Source organism: Leptidea sinapis, chromosome 36, assembly GCF_905404315.1.
Source record: "Leptidea sinapis chromosome 36, ilLepSina1.1, whole genome shotgun sequence".
NCBI classification, from domain to species: domain Eukaryota; kingdom Metazoa; phylum Arthropoda; class Insecta; order Lepidoptera; family Pieridae; genus Leptidea; species Leptidea sinapis.
In genome coordinates, this window is record NC_066300.1 from 3,942,189 (window position 1) to 3,967,767 (window position 25,579).

Below are 25,579 nucleotides of genomic sequence, written 5' to 3' on the forward strand. Positions count from 1 at the left end.
CGTATATATATATATATCGAATTATTTAAATATTAGAAGAACAGAAACACGAATAATTTTCGATAGAAAAAATACACCAAATTGAACATTTGCGCTGCATCACTTACCATCATATTAATGGTAAGCCAAGCAGTATTTGAAGTTAGAATTATGTTCCATGGAAAATATCTCCATTCAATTTCATAATAATTATCACAATGTAAAAAATGTATGGCTTACGTGAATTATTTTTGATTTTGATCTCTTTTGTGCCCATGCCATTTGAATCTATTTTGAATGTTCGTCCTAGATATCAAATTTTAATCTCCATCTCTTTCTTGTAACAAGTACTAAGCAATCAGGTTTAGGGAGCTAGGATAATTGGGTGGTATGTAGCGTTTCCCGTGTCTGTCAACCCTGACTGGTCTGCAACTGACAGAAGCCGCTCATGCGCGGCGCGGACGCAAAGATGCGCCAGTGCGAGATCCACATGAGCCCGCCCAAGAAAAACTGCTGCCGGATCTGGATGTCCAAGTTCCCGACGCGCTCCAAACGGATAGACGTCATCTCGCGGATCACCTTCCCGCTTGTCTTCGCACTCTTCAATTTGGCTTACTGGTAAATCAAACATTTGTATATCTAAAGAACTAGCTTGATGAAAATTCACTACTTTTTATTATTTTAAAACTATTGCATAATATATGATTTGCTTGAAAAAAAATAATTAAATGAGAATTGCTTTCTTAAACAATAAAACCAAATAATTCGGTAACTGGTTGAACTTGTTTTTCTGAGGGGATTTTTTAATATTGTAAATTTCTGCGGGTTACAAAAAAAACGAATGAAATTGTATTCATCCATTCTATTGACTAAAGTTATAATTACAATTTTATAGTTCTACCTTCAGAATAAGTTTATCTTTAGATCTATTTAGAGGTTCGCTGCTAGCATTTTGTTTTTCAAAATAATTTCTTATAGAGTATTGACGTAAGTAAAAATGTGTGTATACTTATGTACGTACGTAAGAAGTTATACTTCCTTCACATAACCTTGTTTTCAAAACTCCAACCTCTATCTGAGCTAAGTGTCAGATTCTTGTGTTATACGAGAGCGTCAGATTTAGGTTATATAGGATTAGATCATATTTTATTATTTTTGATTTATTTATGTTAATCTCTTAATTAGGTAGGTACTGTAAAAATAATCATCTTTCAATACCTACTCGGTAGCCGGTACGGTACGTACACAAAAAGTTAAACTGTACAAAACGAACCATTTAAAGCTTCGCTTCTTTTTATTAAATGATATGATGATTTGCTTGTACCAGATGTGTCGCAACAGCGGAAAACTTCGCTTTATCGCGACAATATGGCCGCAGCAAAAGAAATTAGAACTATTTTGAATACAAAACTCTTTTGTTCTCTAATATCTTCATATCATAGTTAGGTACCCGTTGTTAGGTATTCAGTCAGTAATGCCTCGTAGAATATAGATGTCATTTGAGACTGTAATAGAGCGGTATTCTATGTCTATCCTCACAATATCGAAAAAAAAAGTAGCTGTGCATCGTAAGAAAATCATTTCATACCTATAAAGTGAACTCGATATTTTCACAACTAATAAATTTTAATATGAAATGTTTACAGGTCGACGTACCTGTTTCGCGATGAGGAAGAACAAAAGTGATTCTCGCGTTCAGGTGGCGACGTGGGGCAGGCGCTCCAACTGGGGGCCGCCGTGCTCACGCCCTACATCGTCTTCGTGCTCGTCTACTGCATCTGTCTGCGCCGACCCGAACCCTCGCTCTCCGCTCGCACCCGCCACCGGATATGATCCCACGTGCCCGGTATCAACCCGGGCCCAACCACAGATCTCACCAGCAACACACCATCAACCATCAAACCGAACCAATCTCACGTTCTAGTTCCACGGCAGAAATCGGACACATCACATCATCCCACGTTTCCGAGACCATCTTTAGTTCAACGACGCAACGTGCTCGGACCATCGAGACCCAGAATGAATTTGATTGCTCAGAACTCTGGTTCGCAGCCCTTGATAGTCACTAATACAAATGGATTCCCAGTTAGACAAGGGCCACGCCGCGCCATGTCTGAGTCAGGGCTGCTTCCACCTAGACCAATGTTCCCTAGAGTCCGACCAGGCATGGCTAGTCCACCTGAAAACCGCTATTTACTGCTCTCACAGGCAATTGCGGCTCCTAGGCAAAACGGCAGTCCAAAGTCTGGTAGTTCGAGTACAAGTAGCCAATCCGCAACCACAATCAAATCTGCGGTAAATCGTGAAGCGTCACAAAAGATTAGTGAAGATCTGAAATGCGAGTCGTCCTCAGATATCATCCACGTAGATAGCACATCAGATTCCAACTCATCCGTACCGGCACACCAGTGTGAATGTAGAGAGTGTGTGAATGTTGAGATTCATACTAGATTGACACTTTAGGACTTAGTCACCGATAGTGTATAGTGTGAGTGAACCATGTCATGTGAAAACCAGTTCATTGGACCACATCTGTATCTGTGAAAACATTTAGAGTAGTTCTAGTGTAGATTCATTTTAGCTAAGTATCATATTTATAGCTCAATGTAAGATTGTAGGTATATAATTTCAGTATGGCAGACTACTCATTACCCCTTCCTACATTTCATGCGTTTCTATGTTGGCTGTGACTTATTATTAATTCAAAATGTTATATAAACATTGCTTTAACATTGCTTTCATCAATAGCTATGACAGTGCATGTAAGATTTAAAAAGTTGGTTAAATGCGGGTAGAATTGTAATCTATAGAGCAATGTGGGTATGTATATAAATGGCAGTTATAAAGTTTTTCGATATTTTTACTGAGGTAACCGTGTAAATGTTCGTTGGGCGAGATACAGAGTACAATAAATTATGTATTATAGTCGAAATCACAAATGGCTTAGTTTCAGCACAATTTGATAAAATCTTTTTTTACATTATCATTGAAAATGTTTAAAATGGTGCAGTATAATAGCCTCTTTCTTGTTTTACGAACAACATTAAGCAACTTTCAGTTTATCATCGTTGCTTTTATAAGAAACAATCGAGTGTAGCTTATTATTAATCTTTAAATAATTTCAAAAAATAATCAAGTAGTTATAATCTAATGATAATTTAACTCCTACAGAAACTTCACACTGCCAATGTGTAATACAGTCATTTAAAATGAATAAATTTAAGTGGTTTATATTTTATTTTGTAGATATAAAATATTGGCTATTACGCCGCACAGTTTTATGTACATGTAAAGAAGGATTTTTTCATGATTAATAATAATAATATCAATCGATAAATTTGTTTTATAAATGAATCTTATATGAGTAAGTAAATAATCAATATTAATTCATATAGATCGCATTATTTATGTTCCAAGCAGTGAAGGTTACAAGTTAATAAATCTACTTTTGATGGAGTAGATCTCAATTGATGAAGACAAGCCTTTGACATTTTACGTATTGACGGAAAGTCATGTAGTTGTAATAAAAAACATAGAAATGAAGATTCTGTATTGTAACAAAAGGAAGCCTTTATGGGCTAGTATTAGAATGAAACAGTTGCCCATAACATAGTAACAGACATATCAGATAATAACACTTTGGCAATTACCAGATAGCCGAAAAAAGAAAAAACTGGCCCTTTTATGTCGTATTACCTATACAAAGATTGATTTCTTGAGGAAAATTTTCAACAAGTGGAATCCGACCAACACTGCTTGAAATTATAATAAATGGAACGTCAGAAATAGTATGTTAGTGAACTCTAAATAGTTAAATTAGCTCAAATATCAACCTCTAAGAATTTAAATTAGTTAATAATTATGTATTTAACTGTAGTATATAGTAGCACTTAGGTATCAGAAAAAAAATCTGGCTAAGACATTCTCATCTGAGATTAAATGAATTTATAAAAAATAGATGTAGTGTAGTTTTAAATAAATAATGTTTAACAACAAAACCTTGCTAAGAAAATAATACCTAGATTTAATGCGCATGATGAGATAAAATGGAGGTTCTGGTTGACAGGTGAGGTTTATCGCAGTTTTCTGAATTATTTAACTCCTAAGTCTGCTCATGGGGGATACGGCTCGAGAAACCCTTCAAAGTTTTGACTGCGAGTAGTGACTGCATAGCATTATATATTTACATACATTTTTTTAAAAATCACGTCCTAATTATCTTGATCAATGAAAATGACGTCAGTCATCGGGTTACTTTTGAATAATATCAAACCCACGCACATAATGATGTAGAAAAACAACCTGTCGATTATAACCTTCAAACTATAAACATTAGATTATTATTGTAAAATGATTTATAATTATCTCACAGCTTGTGACCCCGGTTACGACTATAATATAGCAACAGTATATAAATACAAAAGCATATTAAATATCTTAATGAATAACTAGGCATTAGAGTGTTTTTGTCTGTGTCGATTGGAGTCTAAGCAATAGACCTTTCACGCATTTATGTTTACTTAATCACTGTAACAACGAAAAATTGTTAAATAATACCAATTTTTATTGTTCGAAGTTTGCAAGAAAACAAACCTAAAAAAATGATAGTATTTAAGGTCTGCAGAAATACATCAAAAACTGTGTATTTCGAGATGAAATTTGAAAGCACAAAGCTTATCGAATTGAAGTTTCAACTTTACTGACCAATAGCACCCTATTCAAGATGAGGAAAATAGTCAGTAGTTTTGAAAGATCAGTTTCTATCAATATTATCGTGGTAATTTCTATAATATTATTATGGTATTATGTCGATTGCATTTTATTTCAAAGGTGATGTTTTTAAACATTGATGAATGAATTTGTATATAATAGAGGACTCAATGTACACCTGTGTCGCTCACTGTACAGTTACTAAATTATATTATAATTATTTACACACTTATCAATGTTAAACTTTATCGATGGTGCGAGTCAAATACCTGACAATTTTATCGGTATAGTCACAGATATATCCCGTGCCAAGAAATCAATTTAAAGTTAAAGAATTAAAACGCAAAATTGACCGAAGAAGCGTTGCAAGAGAGCATGATCAGCGGTGATAAATTCCCCAGTGATGAACACACGCTTTTTTCCTTTTGTTACATTTAAAAAAATGTCTCATTGAGGTAGAGCGCGGTAGGAGTCATAGACTTTATTACTGGGTGTAATTTATTTTTGCGGTCAACGCACGTTTGTGGCAATGGATTCACGTGACAGCGGAAGCGCTAGTCTACCTTAGCGCCCAGATTGCGAGCTGATACAAGTAGCAATCAGTCTTATTTTAATATTATTCTAAAATAAGAAAGTTAAACTAAGTTAAAGTTATTGACATCTGGTTCATTCAGGTAATTACCATGTTAGTGAATAATAATAATAATAAGAATTGCAATAATTGCAATATTGTAGCCCACGGTTGTTACTTCCCATCAGATGACCCGTACATTCGTTTGTCCTACTGTTTGATAAAAAAAAATACCAAACTGCTTTCATTTCGGTCAATAATATATTTAAAATAACAGAAACAGTAACTTGCATTTTTTAATGTCTACCGTATTGTAATGGATTTTTATCCTCTGAAGAAACAAAACATTTTTATCAAATATTTAAAAAAATATTTGCTATGTTAGTTATAGACCTCAATCTTTATGTTTTGATTTTGGGACTATGTCTGTGGTAAGACTCGTACTATCTTATTTAATACTATATCAATGTTGTCTTCACACACTGTCACTGCTACTACTCAAATATATTATGTATGTTTCATATGTAGCACTAAATGATCATCGCAGCTCTGGGTTTGATAAATACCTTGTTTGTAAAGTAACAGTCACGTGTATTAAAAGTGAATAAATTAAATTAACTTGAGGTAACTTAAGAATTCAGTCTTGTTAACCAAATTAATGAAAGTTTTCTATATATTATAGTTGTTTTTGATCCAACACGGACCCTTACACGCGATGGTGTAAAGTACGTATAAGAAGAAGGATGTCATTGATAAACAACTAATAATTCATAGGAACGATTCTCAATGAGACATTCATTATATTAATTTTTTATTACCTGATTCCCAATATTATAATTTCTTTTATATGTACACTCCGTATTGGGGCGGAGAAGAATACAATCCCCCAATCCCACGTCGGGAAGACCAGGGTGTCGTAAAAGGCGACAAAACCCGACAAGTGGAAGGGTCATATGGGACCCGCCTGGCTTCGTACCACTCACCTGCTAGAGGCAGTTGTTATCACTTCCTTTTATTTCTTCAGTAAACTTCTTTCGTTTTACACATGTTACAATGGTTCTTTAACATCGCGTTAATTTTAGTTTTACTGAAATATTTCTGGAAAAATATTTCATATGGCAGCACAAACGTAGCTTCTTTCGTGCTGCCAGTGTCGAAGTTCGGCACGATGAAGAACCAATTTAGTCAAATCTCTAGAAATATTTATTTTTTAACCACTTTCAAAACCGTAGAAGTTGATAACACTTAGTGTAGGTGTGCCAGTTGGAATGTTATAACACGCGGGAAGTATTCAATTTTTTTTTTCAGTTTATTCACTAAGGTTTAACCTTTACATATAGCATCAGGCATCAATTGCGTTACTTAGATCTTTTTTTAAATTAAATTTATTTTTTATTATCATCAAACATTTAGCAGTTTTCGTGTTCAGCTATCTTGATCCAAAAAGGGTAAAAGTTTACAAGTCGGTAGAGATAATACGAAGTACAAACTTCTTTAATTAGATACTCATATTTAATTAGGATATATAGGATAATAGATGTAAGGCTGTATAGTTGGAAACGAACACGATATGTATTACCTCCCCAAATTAAGCTGTGCTGTCGTGGTGTCCATAAAGCTTTGTTAGTGTAAATAGTTACTGTGTGCTAAATTTATTTCATTCATTTTGACGTTTGGCGAGACTCTTTTGAGGTTTAGAGAGCCCGCCAAACGTCTGGTAGCTAGGGTTGCCACTACACAGAGCCTCTTTTGGGGATTTTTGCGTTACATTTAATGTTTGAAGCAATGTAAATAATTCTGTCATTTTATTTTACTATCATTTGAAATTATATAATTTAATTTATGTTCCGTTATTTTGTTTTCTAAATTACAGTAAACAAGGAAACATGATGATATTATGAGTTCTTGTTTAACATTTCTTCGTTTCCAACTTTGCAATGTGTACTTTAGCCATGGTGATTCTCAATGTTTTCTTGCCATTTAACTGAAATTTCATTGACATACAATGACAGACTCTAGACAAGTCTATAAACATTAATAATTAAATATTAATTTTTAATGTTATAGCGAACGTATAAAAGATTGCACAGACTATACAATAAGGCATCGGATATTAAATTTATTTAGAAGATGGTGGTGTGCAAAGGATTAAAAATTATAAACATAATGTTAGTATTAGATATTTATCAAATGGGAAGCTTGAAAATGTAACTTTTGCCAGTTAATCCTTTCAAACTAACATGCGAACCGAAGTAAAAGTGGATTATATTTTTAATAATAATAATTGTTTCTCATTATCTACTAAAGTTTCCGACATAGCGTCAAATGATTGCGAAACTGGACTGTGGGCAGGGCACATAGTTCGACGGACAGATGGGGCAGAAAAGTCCTCGAATGGCGACCACGTACCGGAAGATACAGTGTTGGTAGGCCCCCCACAAGATGGACATCTTCCGGCTGATGATGATGATGATGATCAACGAAAATGACGATGTATATATGATTATAATAAGTATTGTTAAACAGAACAGAAGAAAGTGGAATTGGGCCTGTAGTGTGTGATAAAGCTAACAGTCGGTATCTAATGAGTAATAAAAGAAAGTGGCAAGATGACAAATAGTATTAATTTTGTATAAATATCTGTTTGTTTTAACAGAGAAACGTTTATATGAATATACGATCATATTCAATAACTACTTAAATAAGTAAGCCCATGTATTGTATGCTCTGAACTCTATGTGTGTCTTTGTTTTTTTTTTTTTTTTTATTTTTAGACAACTTTAATATAGAGAGAACATTACACAATTCCGTTTGTAAGTATATTGTGGAATATCTATCATAAAAATATGGTACCTAATTATATATTCTAATAAAAGGAAAATGGAGTACTTTGTTACGTACAAACGGATTATAGGTATTAAATAAAAAACGACACATTGCTGCGATGATTATAAATATATTTAATGATAAATGTTAATTAATGCGACAAATTGGTAACCAAATGCTATTAGGAACACGAGATAGTTTGTTTTGAACAATAACGAAGCTAGGCGAAAACTGATTGAAACATAAAATGATGGCGCAAACTAAAAAAAAACTCTGTTGATAATAGGAACGGCAAAAAGACCGCGGAAGGAAGAAATAGTAGCAGTGAATTAGTTATAGTGACGTATTTCTAAAATATTTGGTTGCCAATTAGTCGTAAAGCTAAGTAAATATAAGTAAATGGACACCAAAGACAGTCATTCATACTCTCATTTTTCTCCGTCCCTGATTTTATTGAGTTATGTAGGTACCTATACATATTTTATTCTAGATCTATTTTACAGACCAACGTACAGTTTATTTAAATACAACTTGTGTATAATAACATGTTTGATACATTAAAAAAGCGATTTCTTTTTGCTAAAACATAAATAAAGATTACTACAGAAGTATAATGTAACAGACAAAAATTGTTTTTTAGTATATGTTTTTCTGTGGTTATGAATTACAAAATTCGAATATAAATTACCATTATCAATATAAACTATTTCTATGTTCTTGGGCTGTGGTGAAAAAAAAATATCGATTTTCAAATTATGAATACTGGCAACATAAATTACATGGTAGACTTTGTCGTTGGGTCAATCACGATGCACATCTGAAAAGTCAATTAAAATTATAAATCTGTCATTTTTATGAAAATTACCAAATTATATCGCCATAATGAAAGAACTATACCTATTAGGCAAATGTTTGCTTTTAGTATAAAATATCCCCACTTGTTTGAATACTGTGTAAGTAATTATGTTTTAACTCGACTGTTATTACTGTATGAATATTGGATAAGAGGTGTTTTAATAAAATTGTACCTATCTTTATGAGTTTTATTGCAACGTAAAATCATCTTGAGCCCATCAGCATTCATTTTATTTCTAACCAAATGTGTTTCTTCCTTTTAAGTTTCACTAAATGATTAATTTAAGGCAAAGGTTTTCCCGTGAGTTTATTGTAATAATATATATAATAAATTTTTTATCAGGGTACAAAAGTCCAATTCAATTCAAATATTTTTATCTCAAATAATACCTTATTTTAATTGTTATAATTTACCAACTATTCGAAGATATCAGACTTCATAAGAAAGGGCGCAAAAAGCTCAACGGGGCTCGTAGCCTGGAGGCGGTCGTGCAAGATGTGGTATGATTAAGAAAGCAATTTATGTTAGCCCGGTTCCAGAAGTAACGAAAACAGCGAAAAAAGACTGAGTAACGAAACAGTTGTATGCCTGTGATGTATGAACAAGGCCTTAAAGTAACCTTTTACCACAAAACATTTATGGATCATTGACAAGCATTTGATGTTAATACAGATTGCCTGTAAAGGTAACTGTCAAAAGTGTGTGGGTTGGGTGACTAGACGATCTGTAGATTCGGTATTTAAAAAAAATACTTGTGAATATAGTGAGTGAGAGGGCTATGCTCGGAGTTTCCCTGCGAGATGTAATCAGAAATAAGGAGGTCCGTAGGAGAACCAAAGTTACCGACGAAGTGGCAGTGGGCAGGGCACATAGCTCGGCGGACAGATGGCCGTTGGGGCAGTAAGGTCCTCGAATGGCGACCATGTACCGGAAGGCATTGTGTTGGTAGGCGCCCCACAAGATGGACCGAGGATCTGGTCAAGATCGCCGGAGTAGGTTGGATGAAGGCAGCGCAGGACCGATCGTCCTGGAAATCTTTGGGGGAGGCCTTTGTCCAGCAGTGGACGTCTTCCGGCTGAAATGATGAGTTGTGATATCACATAAGTTTACTTACGTCCGGTTTAAAGCAGGTCATCCATTTTTATCAGTATCTCGTCATCGTTGTTTCGCTTTCCCCAGCCAGAGGAGAAGGTGAGTTGTCCATTGGTGAAGGACATCAGGTTCGCCACAGCAACGAGAAGCACCAGCATTGCACGTTTAAACACAAACAGACCAGCCATTTCCGTTCGAATGATGTCCATCCCGGCATTTCTTCCAATTTATACCAAAATACAACTGGCAGCAACATTTTCCACAGTAATATTGCTTCACAAAATTGTGTGCCTTATAACCGAGCTTTAGAAGTTAGATTCGTTTGAGGGATTAGAAATAACTGTGAGATACGGTATATAGTAGTGAAATTAAATGAAGCCTCAAAACTTGGAAATTAGTTTTGGAATTGTTTGTGGAGAATTTTCCACAATACGTATTTCACTTAATTAATGTAGAGGGCGATTGAAGTTAAAATAAGCTAGCTGCGTCAGTATTAATGTACTTATTCGTTTACGTTCAAAGATATCTTTTGAGATAATATTCAGACACACCATGTATGAACGGATATATTGATACAGAACAAATCATACACAATAGCTTAGGAGGCAACACGCCAATGCAAAATTGGCAGGCAGGTGTCAAATTGCTGTTTCTTTCGGAACATTTCATTAACGGTTCACCAGTGGGAGGCTCCTTTGCATAGGAAGCCGGCTAGATTATGGGTACCACAACGGCGCCTATTTCTGCCGCGAAGCAGATATGTGTAGACATTACTGTGTTTCGGTCTGAAGGGCGCCGTAGCTAGTGAAATTACTGGGCAAATGAGACTTAACATCTTATGTATCAAGGTGACGAGCGCAATTGTAGTGCCACTCAGAATTTTTGAATTTACCAAGAATCCTGAGCGGCACTGCATTGTAATGGGTAGGGCGTATCAATTACCATCACCTGAACGTCCTGCTCGTCTCATGCCTTATTTTCATAAAAAAAAACATTCTAGATCCAGACGGCGCCTTTGAAACCTACTCAAGCTGCACTTAATAACTTTTGTTAGCTGTCTCTTTGGCATAGTGGAGGGTTAGATCCAGTCCAACACATCAATGATTAAGGCCGCTCTTCTGGACACTATTATTGCTTCGAACTCTTCGATCAGATATATAGTAGATTACCAGTGGGAGGCTCCTTTGAACAGGATGCCGGCTAGATTATGGGTACCATAACGGCGGCTGTTTCTGCTGTGAAGCAGTAGTGTGTAAGCATATTGTATTTCGGTCTGAAGGACGCCGTAGCTAGTGAAATTACTGGGAAAATTTAATGTTGTTAAGACAATTATGTCTCAGAGTTTTTGGGTTTTTCCAGGATCTTGAGCGGCACTGCATTGTAATAGGCAGGGCGTATAAGTTACCATTAGCTGAACGTCCTGCTCGTCTCATCCCTTATTATCATAAAAAAATAAAGCTTTAAAAAATGCAAGAGAAATATGACCACGTAACCGTTTCGCCATATCTGTGTTTTGTATGGTTCGAACACATCCCATTTCCGAACGGTGGCGGCCCTTCAAATTTGCTAAAAAATCACACTCATACGAAGCAAAAAGGCATCTTAGTCTAAGTAATTTTTTTCATGGCTTTTCAAAATTGTGAAGATTTAGTAAAAGAATTATCGTTAAAATGGCGTGTAATATTAATCGCCGTGTTCTCGTAATTATTATAGATGTTTTATCATGACTAATAATGTACGCTGCGTGAACAACTTGCTCACTCTGCCGCTTAAGCCTTCGCCTACGGCTTGGGCTGCAACCCACAGCCTCATGTAACTTAGCAACTTAGCTCACTTTTATCATTATATACTATTATTGTACATTACTCCATATATTGTGACGAAATTTTATTTAAAAAGAAAGAACAAGGCAGCTGAGTTAACACTGAACAAATATCATTTTCAAATTTGAATGAAACTCTATGGGAAATGTTTGAAGCCGAACAGCGTTTGATTCAGAATATATTGTTTAAGAAATACTGTTCAAAGGCTAATAAATTTTGTTATCTATCTATCTATGTATATATATATAAAAATGAATTCTCGCTAAAACTAAACGGCTGGACCGATTTTGCTAATTTTGGTCTTGAATTATTTGTGGAAGTCCAGAGAAGGTTTAAAAGGTGAATAAATAGGAAAATGCTGCTAAATTAAATAAAAACAACAATTTTTTTTTTCCTTTGATGTGTCCATACATCATTTCTATGAGAGAATTTATTGACGTACGGTTTAACAGTTCTGCTGTGAAACAATTTCATTACGACAGCAGGGTGCATAATATTTTACGAATTAATTTTTGATGTTATGATATATTATTGACAAATTCATATAAAAACATTATTTTATTTATTATATACAGAACAACGTCTGTCGGGTCAGCTAGTAATTAATATTTAATTGCGTAGCCTTTATTTTTAATGACAGCTCTGAAATGACGTGGTATTGATTGAAGCAATGTCAGAAATTTTTCGATGAGGATTGCGTTCCATGTTTCGACAAAAGCTTCGTAGAGTTCTTTTTGACCACCTAGAAATTGTAAACTATTTCTAGACTTTTCTCATCAAGGCCTGTTCAACAATATATTGTGGAGTACTGTACCTATTGTGGTTGCTGAAAAATTTTAAATTTCCAACGCTGTCTTTGTGTTGTATATATAATATATACAACACAAGATACTCAATAAAACACTAATAGAATTTATTACTAGAAATGTAATGAGAAAAGAGAGATGAAAATAAAATAAATAGGTGTATCCAAGAATAGCAGAATAAATTAAGATTTACATTAAAGATCGCAAATGTTCCAAAGCAATCTTCTTGTTAGCTTTATCATCCCCACCATTTGGATGTGTGGCGGTCCTCCACAGTGCAGTTTTCAAGAAGCTTTCTTCCACGTACTACAAAGCTGTGGAATGAGCTTCCTTGTGTGGTGTTTCCGGGACGATACGACATGAGTACCTTCATAGAAAGCGCGTACACGTTCCTTAAAGGCCGGCAACGCTCGTGTGATTATTCCAGGTGGTTTATTCGAGGTGTTCCAAGAGAATGTTGGCGACGGTTATCTGATTTTTTTTATGAAAATAAGGGACGAGACGAGCAGGACGTTCAGCTGATGCTAATTGATACGCCCTACCTATTACAATGCAATGCCGCTCACGATTCATGAAAGATCCGAAAATTCTGAGCGGCACTACAATTGCGCTCGTCACCTTGAGACATAAGATATTAAGTCTCATTTGCCCAGTAATTTTATTAGCTACGGCGCCCTTCAGTCCGAAACACAATAATGTTTACACATTACTGATTCACTTCAGAAATAGGCGCCGATGTGTTACCCATAACCTAGTAGGCTTCCTGTGCAAAGGAGCCTCACACTGGTAAACCGTACGATCGTTTGTCGTCCTTTTCCATAAAAAAGAAATAGCTACAATATCCCAATAGCTCGATGTAATACTGCCATAAGGTTATTGTTAATTTTTTACATTTAAGTCCCTCAATTGAGATCATCTATCTCGCTCTCCGAGCTCGTTCTCCAAATGATGATCCAACGTGTACAACCACATTAAAAGGATACATATAACAATAAATCCAAAAAGTTAAATAGTTTGAACATACGAGTATGTTTTCTAATAAATTTTAGAATCTCAGGCGATCCAATCCCAACGCGGACTTTTCCGGCTTCAAATTCATCGTGTTTGAATTACATTGTCCTAAATTAATTTTATATGACTTCTCCACTCAACTTTGCAGAATTACTTCCAAGATAATTAATTTTATGGTCTCTTATATACTTTTCGGTATAAAAGCCACAGCTTCAATTGTGAATACCATACCGCTTCTTGTCACAGACATGTACAAAGCTTGGTTCTGTGTACTACTGCTTGCGTGCTTGTGCATCATGACACAAGCCCAACTCACATTCACATCAAGCTGGGGTGGAAAGCGATCAGCTTCGATGTCCTGCAGAAACGAAATTGCTGTTGAGAATATACTGAGATTAATTCAGGTACAAATACTTAAGTCAATCAATTGTGTATCGCATAAATTATAATCTAATTTAAGCCATAATAGTGACCTTTTTTGAGAATCTTTTGAAGTTTGCAACCAACGTACCTATTTTATACATTTTTTGAGACTCTGTAGTGAAATATACATCGCCCAACAGATGATCTATTATCTCGACTTAGCCAAGTAGTACTTAGGCATAATAATAACATACTATTAGTCTATTGGAACAGACATAATTTCTAGGCTAATAATTTAATTAAATTGTTTTTGTACATTCAACATTAACTTAATATGAAATTTTCATTAAATATTTCTAGTTATGATTCTGTAGGATCTATTTTAAAGAAAACTATCACATGTATATGTATAATTATTTAAAAAGACATAACTAAAGTTTGTCACAAGACACGTTCCTTCTACACGAAAACTGCTGCAAAATTTAACTGAAGAAAAATAAAATAAAAATTTAAATTCTGTGGGCGTGGCTCCCCTTTCATGCCAATTCTAGGTAGAAGATAGCGAGTAGGGTTTTAGTAAAAGTAGGTTTTAGTCATTTGCATTACAATTCTATCTAAGTAAAACTTCAAAATATTGCATTATGTAGTAATAACACGGTAGTAAACGTACTGCTAAGGTCTACGTTCTTTCTTTTATTGTATAAGTATCTATGAGTGGCGCTTCAAAATATATCTTCCCAACAACCTTCCGAATTTTATTGTATAAGTCACAATAACAGTATTTGTGTTAACTGTGTGATCAAATAAAATAATTTTCCTCTTTTTCTTTCTTTCTTTCAATAAGGTATATACGTTTATAAATACACTGGTATTACAAACCAATTAGTTTAGATTTCACACACGTTTAAAGTTCCCACAACTATTTATATGCCGCCCAGGCAGTTGGTATCGTGAAATGGTCATCTTAGAGGGCCTAATGCTCTGCAATGAGTTAGCTGGGAGATTTAAAAAAATATATGTTAGGGACTGATATGAAATCTCCGATCCTAACGTTTAAAAATTTTGTAAGACGTAAAATACCATTTATTACTAAAAAGTATTGTAATGATTTTTATTTTTGTCTTCAACTTTAAATTTTCTACTGCTTCTAAACTACTGGTGATATTTTCATCGCTGTGACAAGAGTAAATAGCTATTTTGTTTCTCTAAAAAGCGAACGTTTTAAAAGTTAAAAAAATACATATAACTTTGACATAAGGGACTTTATACTAAATTCATTACAGATGCCCGTCCGCGGGTCCGTGTCAGTGGCCGAAACACTAAAGGTCGTTGGCGTGATCCTGAGCCTTAAATATGAAATTAGAATATACTAAGGTACTAAATACTATTTTTTTTTTCAGGCGGAAGCGGAAAATCTTCTCTTGTGTCAAAAACCCTAATTTTGATTGTTCAAACGACCTGGCAAGCCTTATACAATATGTAATCAGAACCTATTATTGAAATTTAAAAAATATTTACCATGGTTTTATTAATAAAATATATTTTTCATTAGCTATATTTATTTATTTAACCTGTATTACCTACATTCATGATGAATTATTTAAAGAACTAATTTTATCTACATTTTACTTTACATTTGAATATTATTCAATACTTACCTCTTTTAACCGGGCGCATTTGACGCAGGTAGTAAATAAGTGGTAATAGAAAATTCAATAGGTGGATTAGATGGGGTCGGGATGATCTATTTTAAAGATCATTTTTAACTATCTGCAGTTCCTAAGGGTGTGTGTTATCATGGAAGCACCAGTTTATGGAAGAAGAGGACAAACTAGTGTATTATTGTGCCCCCCCCTCCTACCTCCTCCCCCCACAAACAAACACATTCTCTTGCAACACCAGAGGAGTTACAGGAATTTGGGCTGGTCCCTGATCAAAAAAAGTTAAATATGCCCTTTGCGAGGGAAAGCTGTGGAATGAACTTCCTTGTGCGGTGTTTCCGGGACGATACGATATGGGTACCTTCAAAAAAAGCGCGTACACCTTAAAGCCTTAAAACCTTAAAGGCCAGCAACGCTCCTGTGATTCCTCTGTTGTTGCAAGAGATTGTGGGCGGAGGTGATCACTTAACAACAGGTGACCCGTACGCTCGTTTGTCCTCCTATTCCATAAAAAAATGTATACCCTAGAAAGGACCTACAAACAAATTAACAAATAATGGAAAATCGTATGTTAAAGCTACAAAAGAAGTCCCTGAACAACTTAAGACACAAACAATGAACACAAAAGATGAAAATGTAAAAACTAATGAACTCTAAACAAGTACGGAATCACTTGTTGCCCTGATGAACCAAATGCTAATTATGACCAAAAACCCCGATTTTATTTCATCACATTCACAGCACTAAAAATGTGATAATACATAGATGTTTTACTAATCTCGGAAACCCACTTCACATCCAAAAGCCACTTTAGTCTACCAGGATACAACATATACCATACTGACATGTACCAAACAACAAAGCACATCGAGGATCGGCCGTTCTTATCAGGTCAAACAACAAGCACCATATACTAGAACACTACATTCTACATGCAAAAACTACATTCAGGCTACAAACATTGCGATAACGGACTGGATTAGTAACATCACTATATCGGCCCTCTATTGTCCACCTAAATTTACTATCAGGGGGTTCAGTAATTTCTTTCAATCACTTGGACATAGGTTTATTGCAGGAGGTGATTTTAATGTCAAGCATACGAATGCTTTGGGGTTCCAGGCTTATCCTACTTAGAGAACGAGAACTTCTTAAATGCATACAAAAAAAGAAATATTAACGGGGTATCATCTGGTCAACCGACTTACTTGTGAACAGACAAAAAAAATCCCAGATATTATAGATTTTTGTGTGAGCAAAGGAATCGCAAAGAGCACATATCGTGTCAGAGTTGCTGGGATCTATCCTCAGACCACTCTCGAATAATAGTAGAACTACACACTCCCCCCCAAGAATACGTCAGAAAATGCGTTCTGCATAACAAAAGAACTAACTGGTCCCTATTTCGTGAGTTTACAGACAAAGCATTCCAAGAATCAGCTAGTCTCAAATCGAAAGACAAAATAACAGAAGCGGTAGTATATTTCAACAAGAGTGTGCAAGATGCAGTTTGGTCACTACTATCATCAAGAAAACCTGGATACCCACGTAGCGAAACACATATTCGATTTAATAATCAAAAAGAGGAGAATACGGAAACGCTGGCAAACAACCAGAGACCCTGTTACGTAAAAACAACTTAACCACGCCAACAGACAATTAAAGCGCACTCTAGAGAAAGATCACAATTACGGATTTCATAATTATCTCACCGGCCCGGATGCTACTGCTTCCTCAGATTATTCTTCATGGAAAGCCAGAATAAGATTAAAATGGCCCGTCAACGTCTCTCCTCCTATAAGAAAATCTGATGTTACCTAGGCACGGAAAGACCAAGAGAAAGCCGGAATCTTCTCAGAGGACCTCTCAAACGTCGATACTCCTCATCCATACGACGGCTCACCAGAAGATGCAGCAGAAATTGCTAACCACGAATAAGCAGTAATCGCCTCTTAAATTTACAAAAACAGAAGTTGGCCGAAATATAAAAAATCGGACCCAAAAAAGGCTCCACGATACAACCTTATTACAAACCGTATATTACACGAACTACCTGAATCTGGCATAACTTTCCTTACGTCACTTTTTAATTCTTTCCTCTGGAGTAGAAGGTAGCACAAATTGTAATGCTGTTGAAGCCAGAGAAATAACCTGAAGAAACGAAGTCGTATAGACCCATCAGTCTGTTACCTCATCATCATCATCATTAGCCGGAAGACGTCCACTGCTGGACACCACGACGATCGGTCCTGCGCTGTCCTCATCCAACGTATTCCGGCGATCATGACCAGATCGTCGGTCTATCTGATGGGGGTAGCCCCCCCCCCCCCCCCCCGTATTCCATCTAAAATATACGAAACTCTACTGCTACAAAGAATCTTCGAATACTCAAAGAGAAGAAGCTAATTCCTGATTACCAGTTTGGATTTCACAGCAGGCATGCCACTATCGAACAAATGCACGGACTAACAAAACATATCATGGATGCACTGGAAGGAAAATCATACTGTGCCAGTGCTTTCCTGGACATACCTCAGGCGTTTGACTAAGTGTGGCATGAAGGATTGTAATTTAAATTGAAAAATGCGCTACCAGATTACCCTTACGGAATATTAAAATCTTTCTCCGCGCCATTTCATAGAACAACAAGGGGAAGCAGTGTCTATCTCTGCCCTATAAAAGCAGGAGTTCCACAGGGTAGCGTACTGGGTCCCATACTCTACTTACTTTTCACTGCGGACCTGCCGACAACTGAATCTTTAATTACGGGAACATTTGTTGACGATACTGCTACACATAGCAACCCTAAAATAGCCTCACAAATACATATCCCTATGGCTCAAAAAGTGGCGTATAAAAGCAAATGAAACAAAATCTGTAAACGTAACATCCTACTTAAGAAGAGACTCTTGTCCTCCAGTTACAGTTAACAACATTGTAGTCCCACAGGCAGATCATGTGAGATACCTTGGATTGCACTTAGATAAAAGATTTACCTGGCAAAAACATATTTTCACTAAAAGAAAGCAACTTGGTATCCAAACGCGAAAACTTTACTGGCTCATTGGTCGAAAGTCTCAATTGTCTCTCCCAAATAAAATTCATATATACAAGGCAATACCCATGAAGCCCGTTTGGACGTACGGATTCCACTGTGGGGTACTGCTTCCCGTTCAACCATCGAAAAAGGTTACAAAATAAAGCACTCCGCATGTTAACCAATGCCCCCTAGTTCGTACCCAACGAATTATTACAGCACAATCTACGCCTGCCAACTGTAAAACAGGAAATTGTACGCCATACCAGAACCTTCAAAGAGCGCATCGAAACACGAAAGACCCCCAAACATTCTGGCTCGGCCACTTATGGAAAACTCAGTTTAATACACAGTAAACACAGCTACTGCTTTAACATTGAGGATGTGACACAGGATGCGTAAGCATCATATTAGTCTGTGGACACAGGTCACCAACCAACATACTGCTGAACGTACAGACACTAGACAGATTGTAGTAAATAAAGGGTATAGAAAAAATTAAAAAAACTTTCTTTGAAATAAGTTCCTAGTTGGTATGCATTGTTGGAGAGCTAAGAAAACGGTTATGTTTTATATAATTTACAAGCCAAGTTTCATAACGTTTTTTTGTTGTAAAGGCACTTTAGTGGAAAAACTTCAAAAAAATATTGAAATACTAACGTTTTTTGTCTCGCATTTCAAATTTGGACCGATAACTATTGTTGTTTAAATATTGATAAAATAACCTAGTGCTTAAACCGTTTATGAAATGGTTCGCTTTTGCATAAATGTAATAGGGGGGTTAAAATTAAAGCAATTAGTCACACCTTTATACAAAACAATCTTTTGGATGCAAGATTGTTTTAATGCAAGATATTTGATCCTATTATTTTTACTACAATTATGTGTGTTTAAAATAATATTTGTTATTCTTTATTTACTACAAATAATAATAAAAATGAAGGTACATTATTGGCGAAAAACTAATTGATGACAAAAGAGGATTTAAGATAAATAGGTAATAAAATATTCTTAAGGCCGATACACAAGCACACAACCATCACGGAACAAAGACCACATCTCTGTGCATATCCTAACCCTGCCCCAAACCATCATATATGCAGAGCAGTTTTCATATGCCTATATTTCCGCTGCACTGTAAACACAGAGATAATTAGGGCAACAGATCATTGAAAAAAGGACTGGCCTCTAATATTGAAGTTGTCGATTTGTGTGGACCATTGGTGAGCTTGTATTGCATGTTGAATAGTTAGTCCCATCTCACTGTATCACTTCCAAAGGATGATAAAGTGAAAACTCATTTGTCTCTATTAATGATTCAAAAACATAAAGAAGATTAAATGTTTCCACATTGTTTATAGGTGCAAAAACAACTTTTGGCTTCTTTGTAGAGTTACATACAAATCTTGCAATCAAATGTGTATAGAACCAAGAATGAAAATAACTATTAAAGGGTCTACAAATCAATAAAATACATTACAAAAGTAAAAATATTTTAATTTCAATGTCAATAGAATTTTTGTCATATTAGCTAATTTATATAATGGTTAAAACTTAAATTTAATATTTTTAGATAGAGATACGGTTATGAGGCAGATGGGGACAAAACCTGTGTAACCCCACTTGTATCCAAGGACATCCTACTTGTCCCAGTATAAGTTATATCATCGTCCATCAAGGCTTCCCTCATTCTCTGCTTATATATGTCACTGTCTGGATTATTCTCTTGGTTCCGACACCTATCTAACTTCTTGTCAATAGCTCTAACCCTTTCTCTAGCTGGACCTTCAACCATTTTAACCATTGATCGTATTTTTCTCACAGCTTCTATAAGAACAGCCAACTTATCAGAACCTGCATCTTTAAATAACATGTCAGTTACATAGCTATCCAAGTTTTCTTGCTCTTTACTTGCAGCATGCAGAACTGCTGCAAGTGCAATCTGTGATGGTGCATATAAAAGGCAAGCATCTGTCAAAAACACTTTTTCTAAAAATTCATCAATACCTGTTCTAAGGCGTTCTGGATTAGAGAGTGAACATCTTGTTTTTATATCAATAAGAAAACCCTCAACAGGTCGAAACGGATTATGTATTGTCAAATGATAGTTCAACTGTTGCATTAACAATAGCTCATTATTAAGTATTATGTCAGAAGCCTTTTCTCTGTCACCTTTAATATTGGCCACAAACTGGCTAATAGACACATTAAATTCCTCTACTTTACAAGCCAGATAAACACATGTAGCAAGAATTTCCTTTGGATGATAATCCATAGTAGAGTTATACAGATAAAATCGTTTGAAATATTGAAATGCAGTACCGGTGACTCCTTTTGGCATAGGTGGTTGAAATCTTCTACAGAACTCTTTCAAATGTAGTTCATAATTTCTTAATAATAATCGCTCCTCCTCAGGAGATAAAAAGAAGTTATATCTCTGATTTTCATCTATATGTTGACCATGTTTTGTTATGAATCCAATATTGTGCTTCTCTCTGTGCAGTGCCAATACACTTTCATCACTGAAGGTCCAAAATTCTCTTTGAGAACTTGTTGAAAACATTTTTAGTTTATACTAGTTACACTTTATAAGCATATCAAGTAAGCGTTCAGTCCATGCAAATTTTAAAATCCAAACAGCGCAATTAGACGGATTCTATTTATTTATGTTTCTAACAAATAATTCAATTCAATTTTTGTGATATGGCGTGTGGCTTTAACAAATAATATTTTTACTGTAACGAGATTTCTAAATTCTAACCAGTGTTTAAATCACAGAACACTTTTACTCTAACGTTCTCTTTGATTCTGATTTCTGACCAAAGAGGATGTAAATACTAAGTAATATATTAATAATTATTCTGACTTAGTGACCCATAGACCAATAGTTACTATTGGGTAAATTTCCATTAATTCAATATTTTGTAACCAGGATTTTTTACCCTTTAAGTTTCTCTACCTTAGTAAGCAAACACCATTTAAAAAAAAATTAAAAAGAATTAAGCACCTACTCTGTCGCTCATTGATTAAAATTGAATGAATAGTGACCGACGCCGCGACGCTCCAGTCGAGTACGCTCGGCCTTGCTGTGAGGTTGTGTAACGCGGAGCATATGACTGATCACGTGAGTATATCTGCGGTCTTCGAGAGAACGTGACGATGTTTGTACATCGATGCGCTGACTACTGGTGATCTGCATGATTCTATGACTTGATGTACAGCATATTACGGTATATAAAATAAAATGTTCTTTTCAGATCGAATCTTTCGGCATACGCTTATTACAGTTAATATGCACGCTTAATATTTCTACGATCTATAATGCTACGAAGGTATTACGTTACAAGTTAGATATTAGACATTTGTATTAATTGATGTTATTGGTTGTAGGTATAGCTACAGGAGTCCCCTTCAAGTGAAACGCACCGGCAACTTGATGTGTCGATCTGTCCTTGACATTTTGATAGGTTGGGACTTCAAGTTGTTCGTAGGGTCTGGTAACTTAGTATCTTGGGTATTTGTGGTATGTTTGTCAGGTATGGTATCGGTAAGGTTTTTGATAAAATTTAAGCGATCGGTTGCGTCAAAACATTGAATTTTGCTGACTGTGTGGCGTTGTATTTTACTTTTCTGACAATTTATACAAGTTTTACTCCACTTCCCGATGTCGATATTCATTGAAGGCCAAAAGAATTTTTGAGATATTAATTTACGTGATGTTCATATTCCTGGGTGAGTAATATTATGTACACTATTAAAAATTTGTTTGCTGAATTCTGTAGGTATGTAAGGACGAACATGACTTGTTGATGTTTCTCAATATAATTCCAGGTTCGTGTTAGGTACATTTATTTTCTTGAAGGTTAAGTTTGGTTGTTGAATGAGTTGTGTTATGCTGCTATCTCGCTCTTGTGCGTACGCTATCTCGCTGTAGTCGATCGTAAGTGATACTGTTATTGTTTCTATGCGGCTTAATGCGTCGGCAATAATATTGTTTTTTCCACTGATGTGTCGAATAGCGGTTGTGAATTCAGTGATGAATAATAATTAGCGCGTTCGGCGTGGCGTTTCGTTTGCATTATGTGTTTTATTCATAGCGAATGTGAGGGCTTTGTGGTCTGTGAATATAATTAATTCACGTCCTTCAAACATCTTACGGAAATGTTTCACTGACTTATAGACGGCTGTGAGTTCTCTGTCATACGCTGAGTATTTCTTCTCCATCTCTGAGAATTTCTTTGAGAAGTAACCGAGTAGTTGCCAATTATTTTCTATGTATTGTTGTAGGACGGCACTGACTGCATTGTCAGACGCATCGCAGAATATTGCGATAGGGGCATCATGTGATGGGTGAGCGAGTAAGGTAGCTTTAGATATGCTATTCTTGCACTCTTCGAATGATTGTGATGCTTCGTCGGTCCATTCAATTATTGTTTTATCACGTTTCTTGACATGGTGTAGGTAAGCGTTTAGCGGAGCTTGTATTGATGCAGCATTCGGTATGTAGTCACGATAGAAATTTAACATGCCTAAAAATCGTCTTAAACCATCTATAGTTTTCGGATTTGAATATTCGCTAATGGCTTTAATCTTCTCTTCTGGTGGCTGTATACCGTTTTTTGATACGATGTATCCAAGAAATTTGACTTCCGTTTGGCCTAAGTTACACTTCGCGGGGTTCATAGTGATACGGTTTTCTTCCAATCTTCTAAGAACTATCTTTAGGTGATCGCGATGCTCAGTCTCGCTTGCTGAGGCTATGAGCAAATCGTCGATGAATGGGAAAACGTAGACTAATCCACGGAGCACTTCGTTAATAAATCGCTGAAATGTTTGTCCCGCATTCTTCAGACCAGGACACATGCGAGGAAATTCGAATAAACCCATTGGTGTGATGATAGCTGTTTTCTCTATTTCCTGTTTCCTGGTCTTCAATTGTTAGTAAGCGCCGGTGAGATCGATTGTGGAGAATATTGTTTTGCCAGACAGATGATGGGTGAAGTCCTTGACTCTCGGCACTGGATAACGATCGGGTTTGGTTATTCTGTTCAATCGTCTATAATCACCGCATACCCGTATATCGCCATTCTTCTTAGGTACTATATGGAGTGGTGAAGACCATGGACTTTTACTCGGTCTGCAGAGTACTTGTTGCATCATGTTTTCGAATTCTTTCTTCACTATTTCATGACAATGAGGTGGAATGGGACGAGCACGGCAATGTAATGAAGGTCCTTGTGTTTCAATATAATGGCCCACGTTAATTTTAGGAGATAATTGCATCGAAGTTAATCTCGTGGTACCGGGGAATTCGGCAAGTATCGCGTGGTACGGGGCCTGTATATCGATATTTCGTACTGTGGGTAAGGTCGTTGACATTACTGGCGCGTTGATTTTAAGATTTGTGACGGCATCAATAGATCTTCGATTTTTTAAATCTACGATAAGTTGATGGTGGTTGATAAAATCGGCACCTAATATTGGTTTAGTGACGTCAGCTACAATAAACTTCCACTTGTATGGTCGACGGAGGTTGAGATCGAGTTCTAATGCTTTTTCACCATAAGTTGATATTGTTGTGTTGTTTGCAGCGTACAATTGAAATGGTAGAGGCGTTGCTTTCAGGCCTAGTTTTCTTGGTAGGACGGATATATTAGCACCGGTATCTACTAAGAATGACATCTTTGTTTTATTATCTGTGACAAAAAGGCGGTATGATGTGTGAAGGACGCCGGGTTCCGCCGAAGCTAACGTCCGTTCTAGTTTCCCGATGGCGGCGATGGTAATAGGAGTAAAGTGTTGGTGAGCTATTGAGTGTGCGGGAACGGTGTTGTGACGAGCTTCTATTGCCAGATGACGAGCGAAATCGGTGGCGTTGATAGCGTTGAGATGGCGTTGCCTTGAGTTCGGCGACTTCTAGTGATAGTTTTCGTATCTCGTTATTCCTTGATTGCTGAATATTGTTTGTGTCTCGGTATGTTAAATAGGATGTCGGAGATTTGTTCGATGTCAGCCTTTTCTAATTGGACGAGTACCATCTGTGTCAGCTGGGCTTGACTCCTCTTGAGGTCATCGGTGGCGGCTTCAAAGCTGTGATACCACAATCGGATTTTCCCGCCAAAATGGTGGTATGCGCATCGACAGTGAAATGCTGGAGATTTCTGTCGCGGTGGGCGCTGGGAGTGGCTGAGCCTGGATTGTGTCTTCCATTTCTTCGTCGGGTAGATATTCCTCGAGCAGAGATTCGTCGAACAGGAATTCGTCGTTTCGGAGAGCTAGTGAAGCTGGTGTTCGATGTGTAGCCGGGCAGAGGTTCGGTGTTCTTCTGTTCAGGCTTCCTGGCTTCCTTCCATCGGTGTTCTTGTTCGGGCTTCCTTCCGTCGGTGTTCTTGTTAGGGTTCCTTCCATCGGTGTTCTTGTTCGGGTTCTTTCCGTCAGTGTTCTTGTTCGGGGTCACCACTTTAGAGCGTTTGGAGATTAAATAAAACGACTGCATGAGTAGTATGAAGACTGTGAGGAATATGTGGAAGAAGATGATTTATTTTACTTCAGTTAACCAATTACAATTGTTACTTAAAAAATATTTACAAGTTTAGAAAATACACAACAATACTGAAGCTTACATTTTGACCAATAGTATATTGTATAGTTATATTTCATTATGTATAGTTCATTCAATAAGAATTGAGAATAATATTATGTGTTCTATCTCGCTCTAAAACTAATGCTACCGCAGTAAGCCGGCCAGCGAGCGCGAGCTTGTGTAAACTCGCGTCGAACCTCGATCATCCGATGTCAAGGAGCATTTAGCACCAACTCTGTCGCTCATTGATTAAAATTGAAT

General features: G+C 36.2%; 2 protein-coding genes across 13 annotated transcripts in view; one reads left to right on the forward strand and one right to left on the reverse strand.

The window, feature by feature from the left end:
• Positions 1 to 25,579, forward strand: part of LOC126975623 (glutamate-gated chloride channel) — a 144,646-nt gene that overhangs the window by 39,358 nt on the left and 79,709 nt on the right. For 4 of the 12 annotated variants that reach the window (XM_050823614.1, XM_050823615.1, XM_050823613.1 and 1 more), the window contains exons 10-11: positions 419 to 597; positions 1,626 to 9,119. The exons of 2 other annotated variants lie outside the window; for them this stretch is intronic. In XM_050823614.1, coding sequence (XP_050679571.1) covers positions 419 to 597; positions 1,626 to 1,665 — 219 coding nt within the window. In that variant the 3' untranslated portion in view covers positions 1,666 to 9,119. Of the gene's footprint in view, positions 1 to 418; positions 602 to 1,625; positions 9,120 to 25,579 lie in introns of those variants that run through there. 6 more of the 12 variants (XM_050823619.1, XM_050823618.1, XM_050823620.1 and 3 more) reach the window with 3 other exon arrangements.
• On the reverse strand, positions 20,216 to 21,536 carry LOC126975630 (cyclin-H). The gene has a single exon (XM_050823634.1). The coding sequence runs from the start codon at positions 21,296 to 21,298 to the stop codon at positions 20,321 to 20,323; it is 978 nt and encodes a 325-aa protein (XP_050679591.1). The 5' UTR covers positions 21,299 to 21,536; the 3' UTR covers positions 20,216 to 20,320.

Bases quoted from the DNA above. Each gene is read 5' to 3' on its own strand.
- LOC126975630 (XM_050823634.1), bottom strand. From the start codon at position 21,298: ATGTTTTCAACAAGTTCTCAAAGAGAATTTTGGACCTTCAGTGATGAA.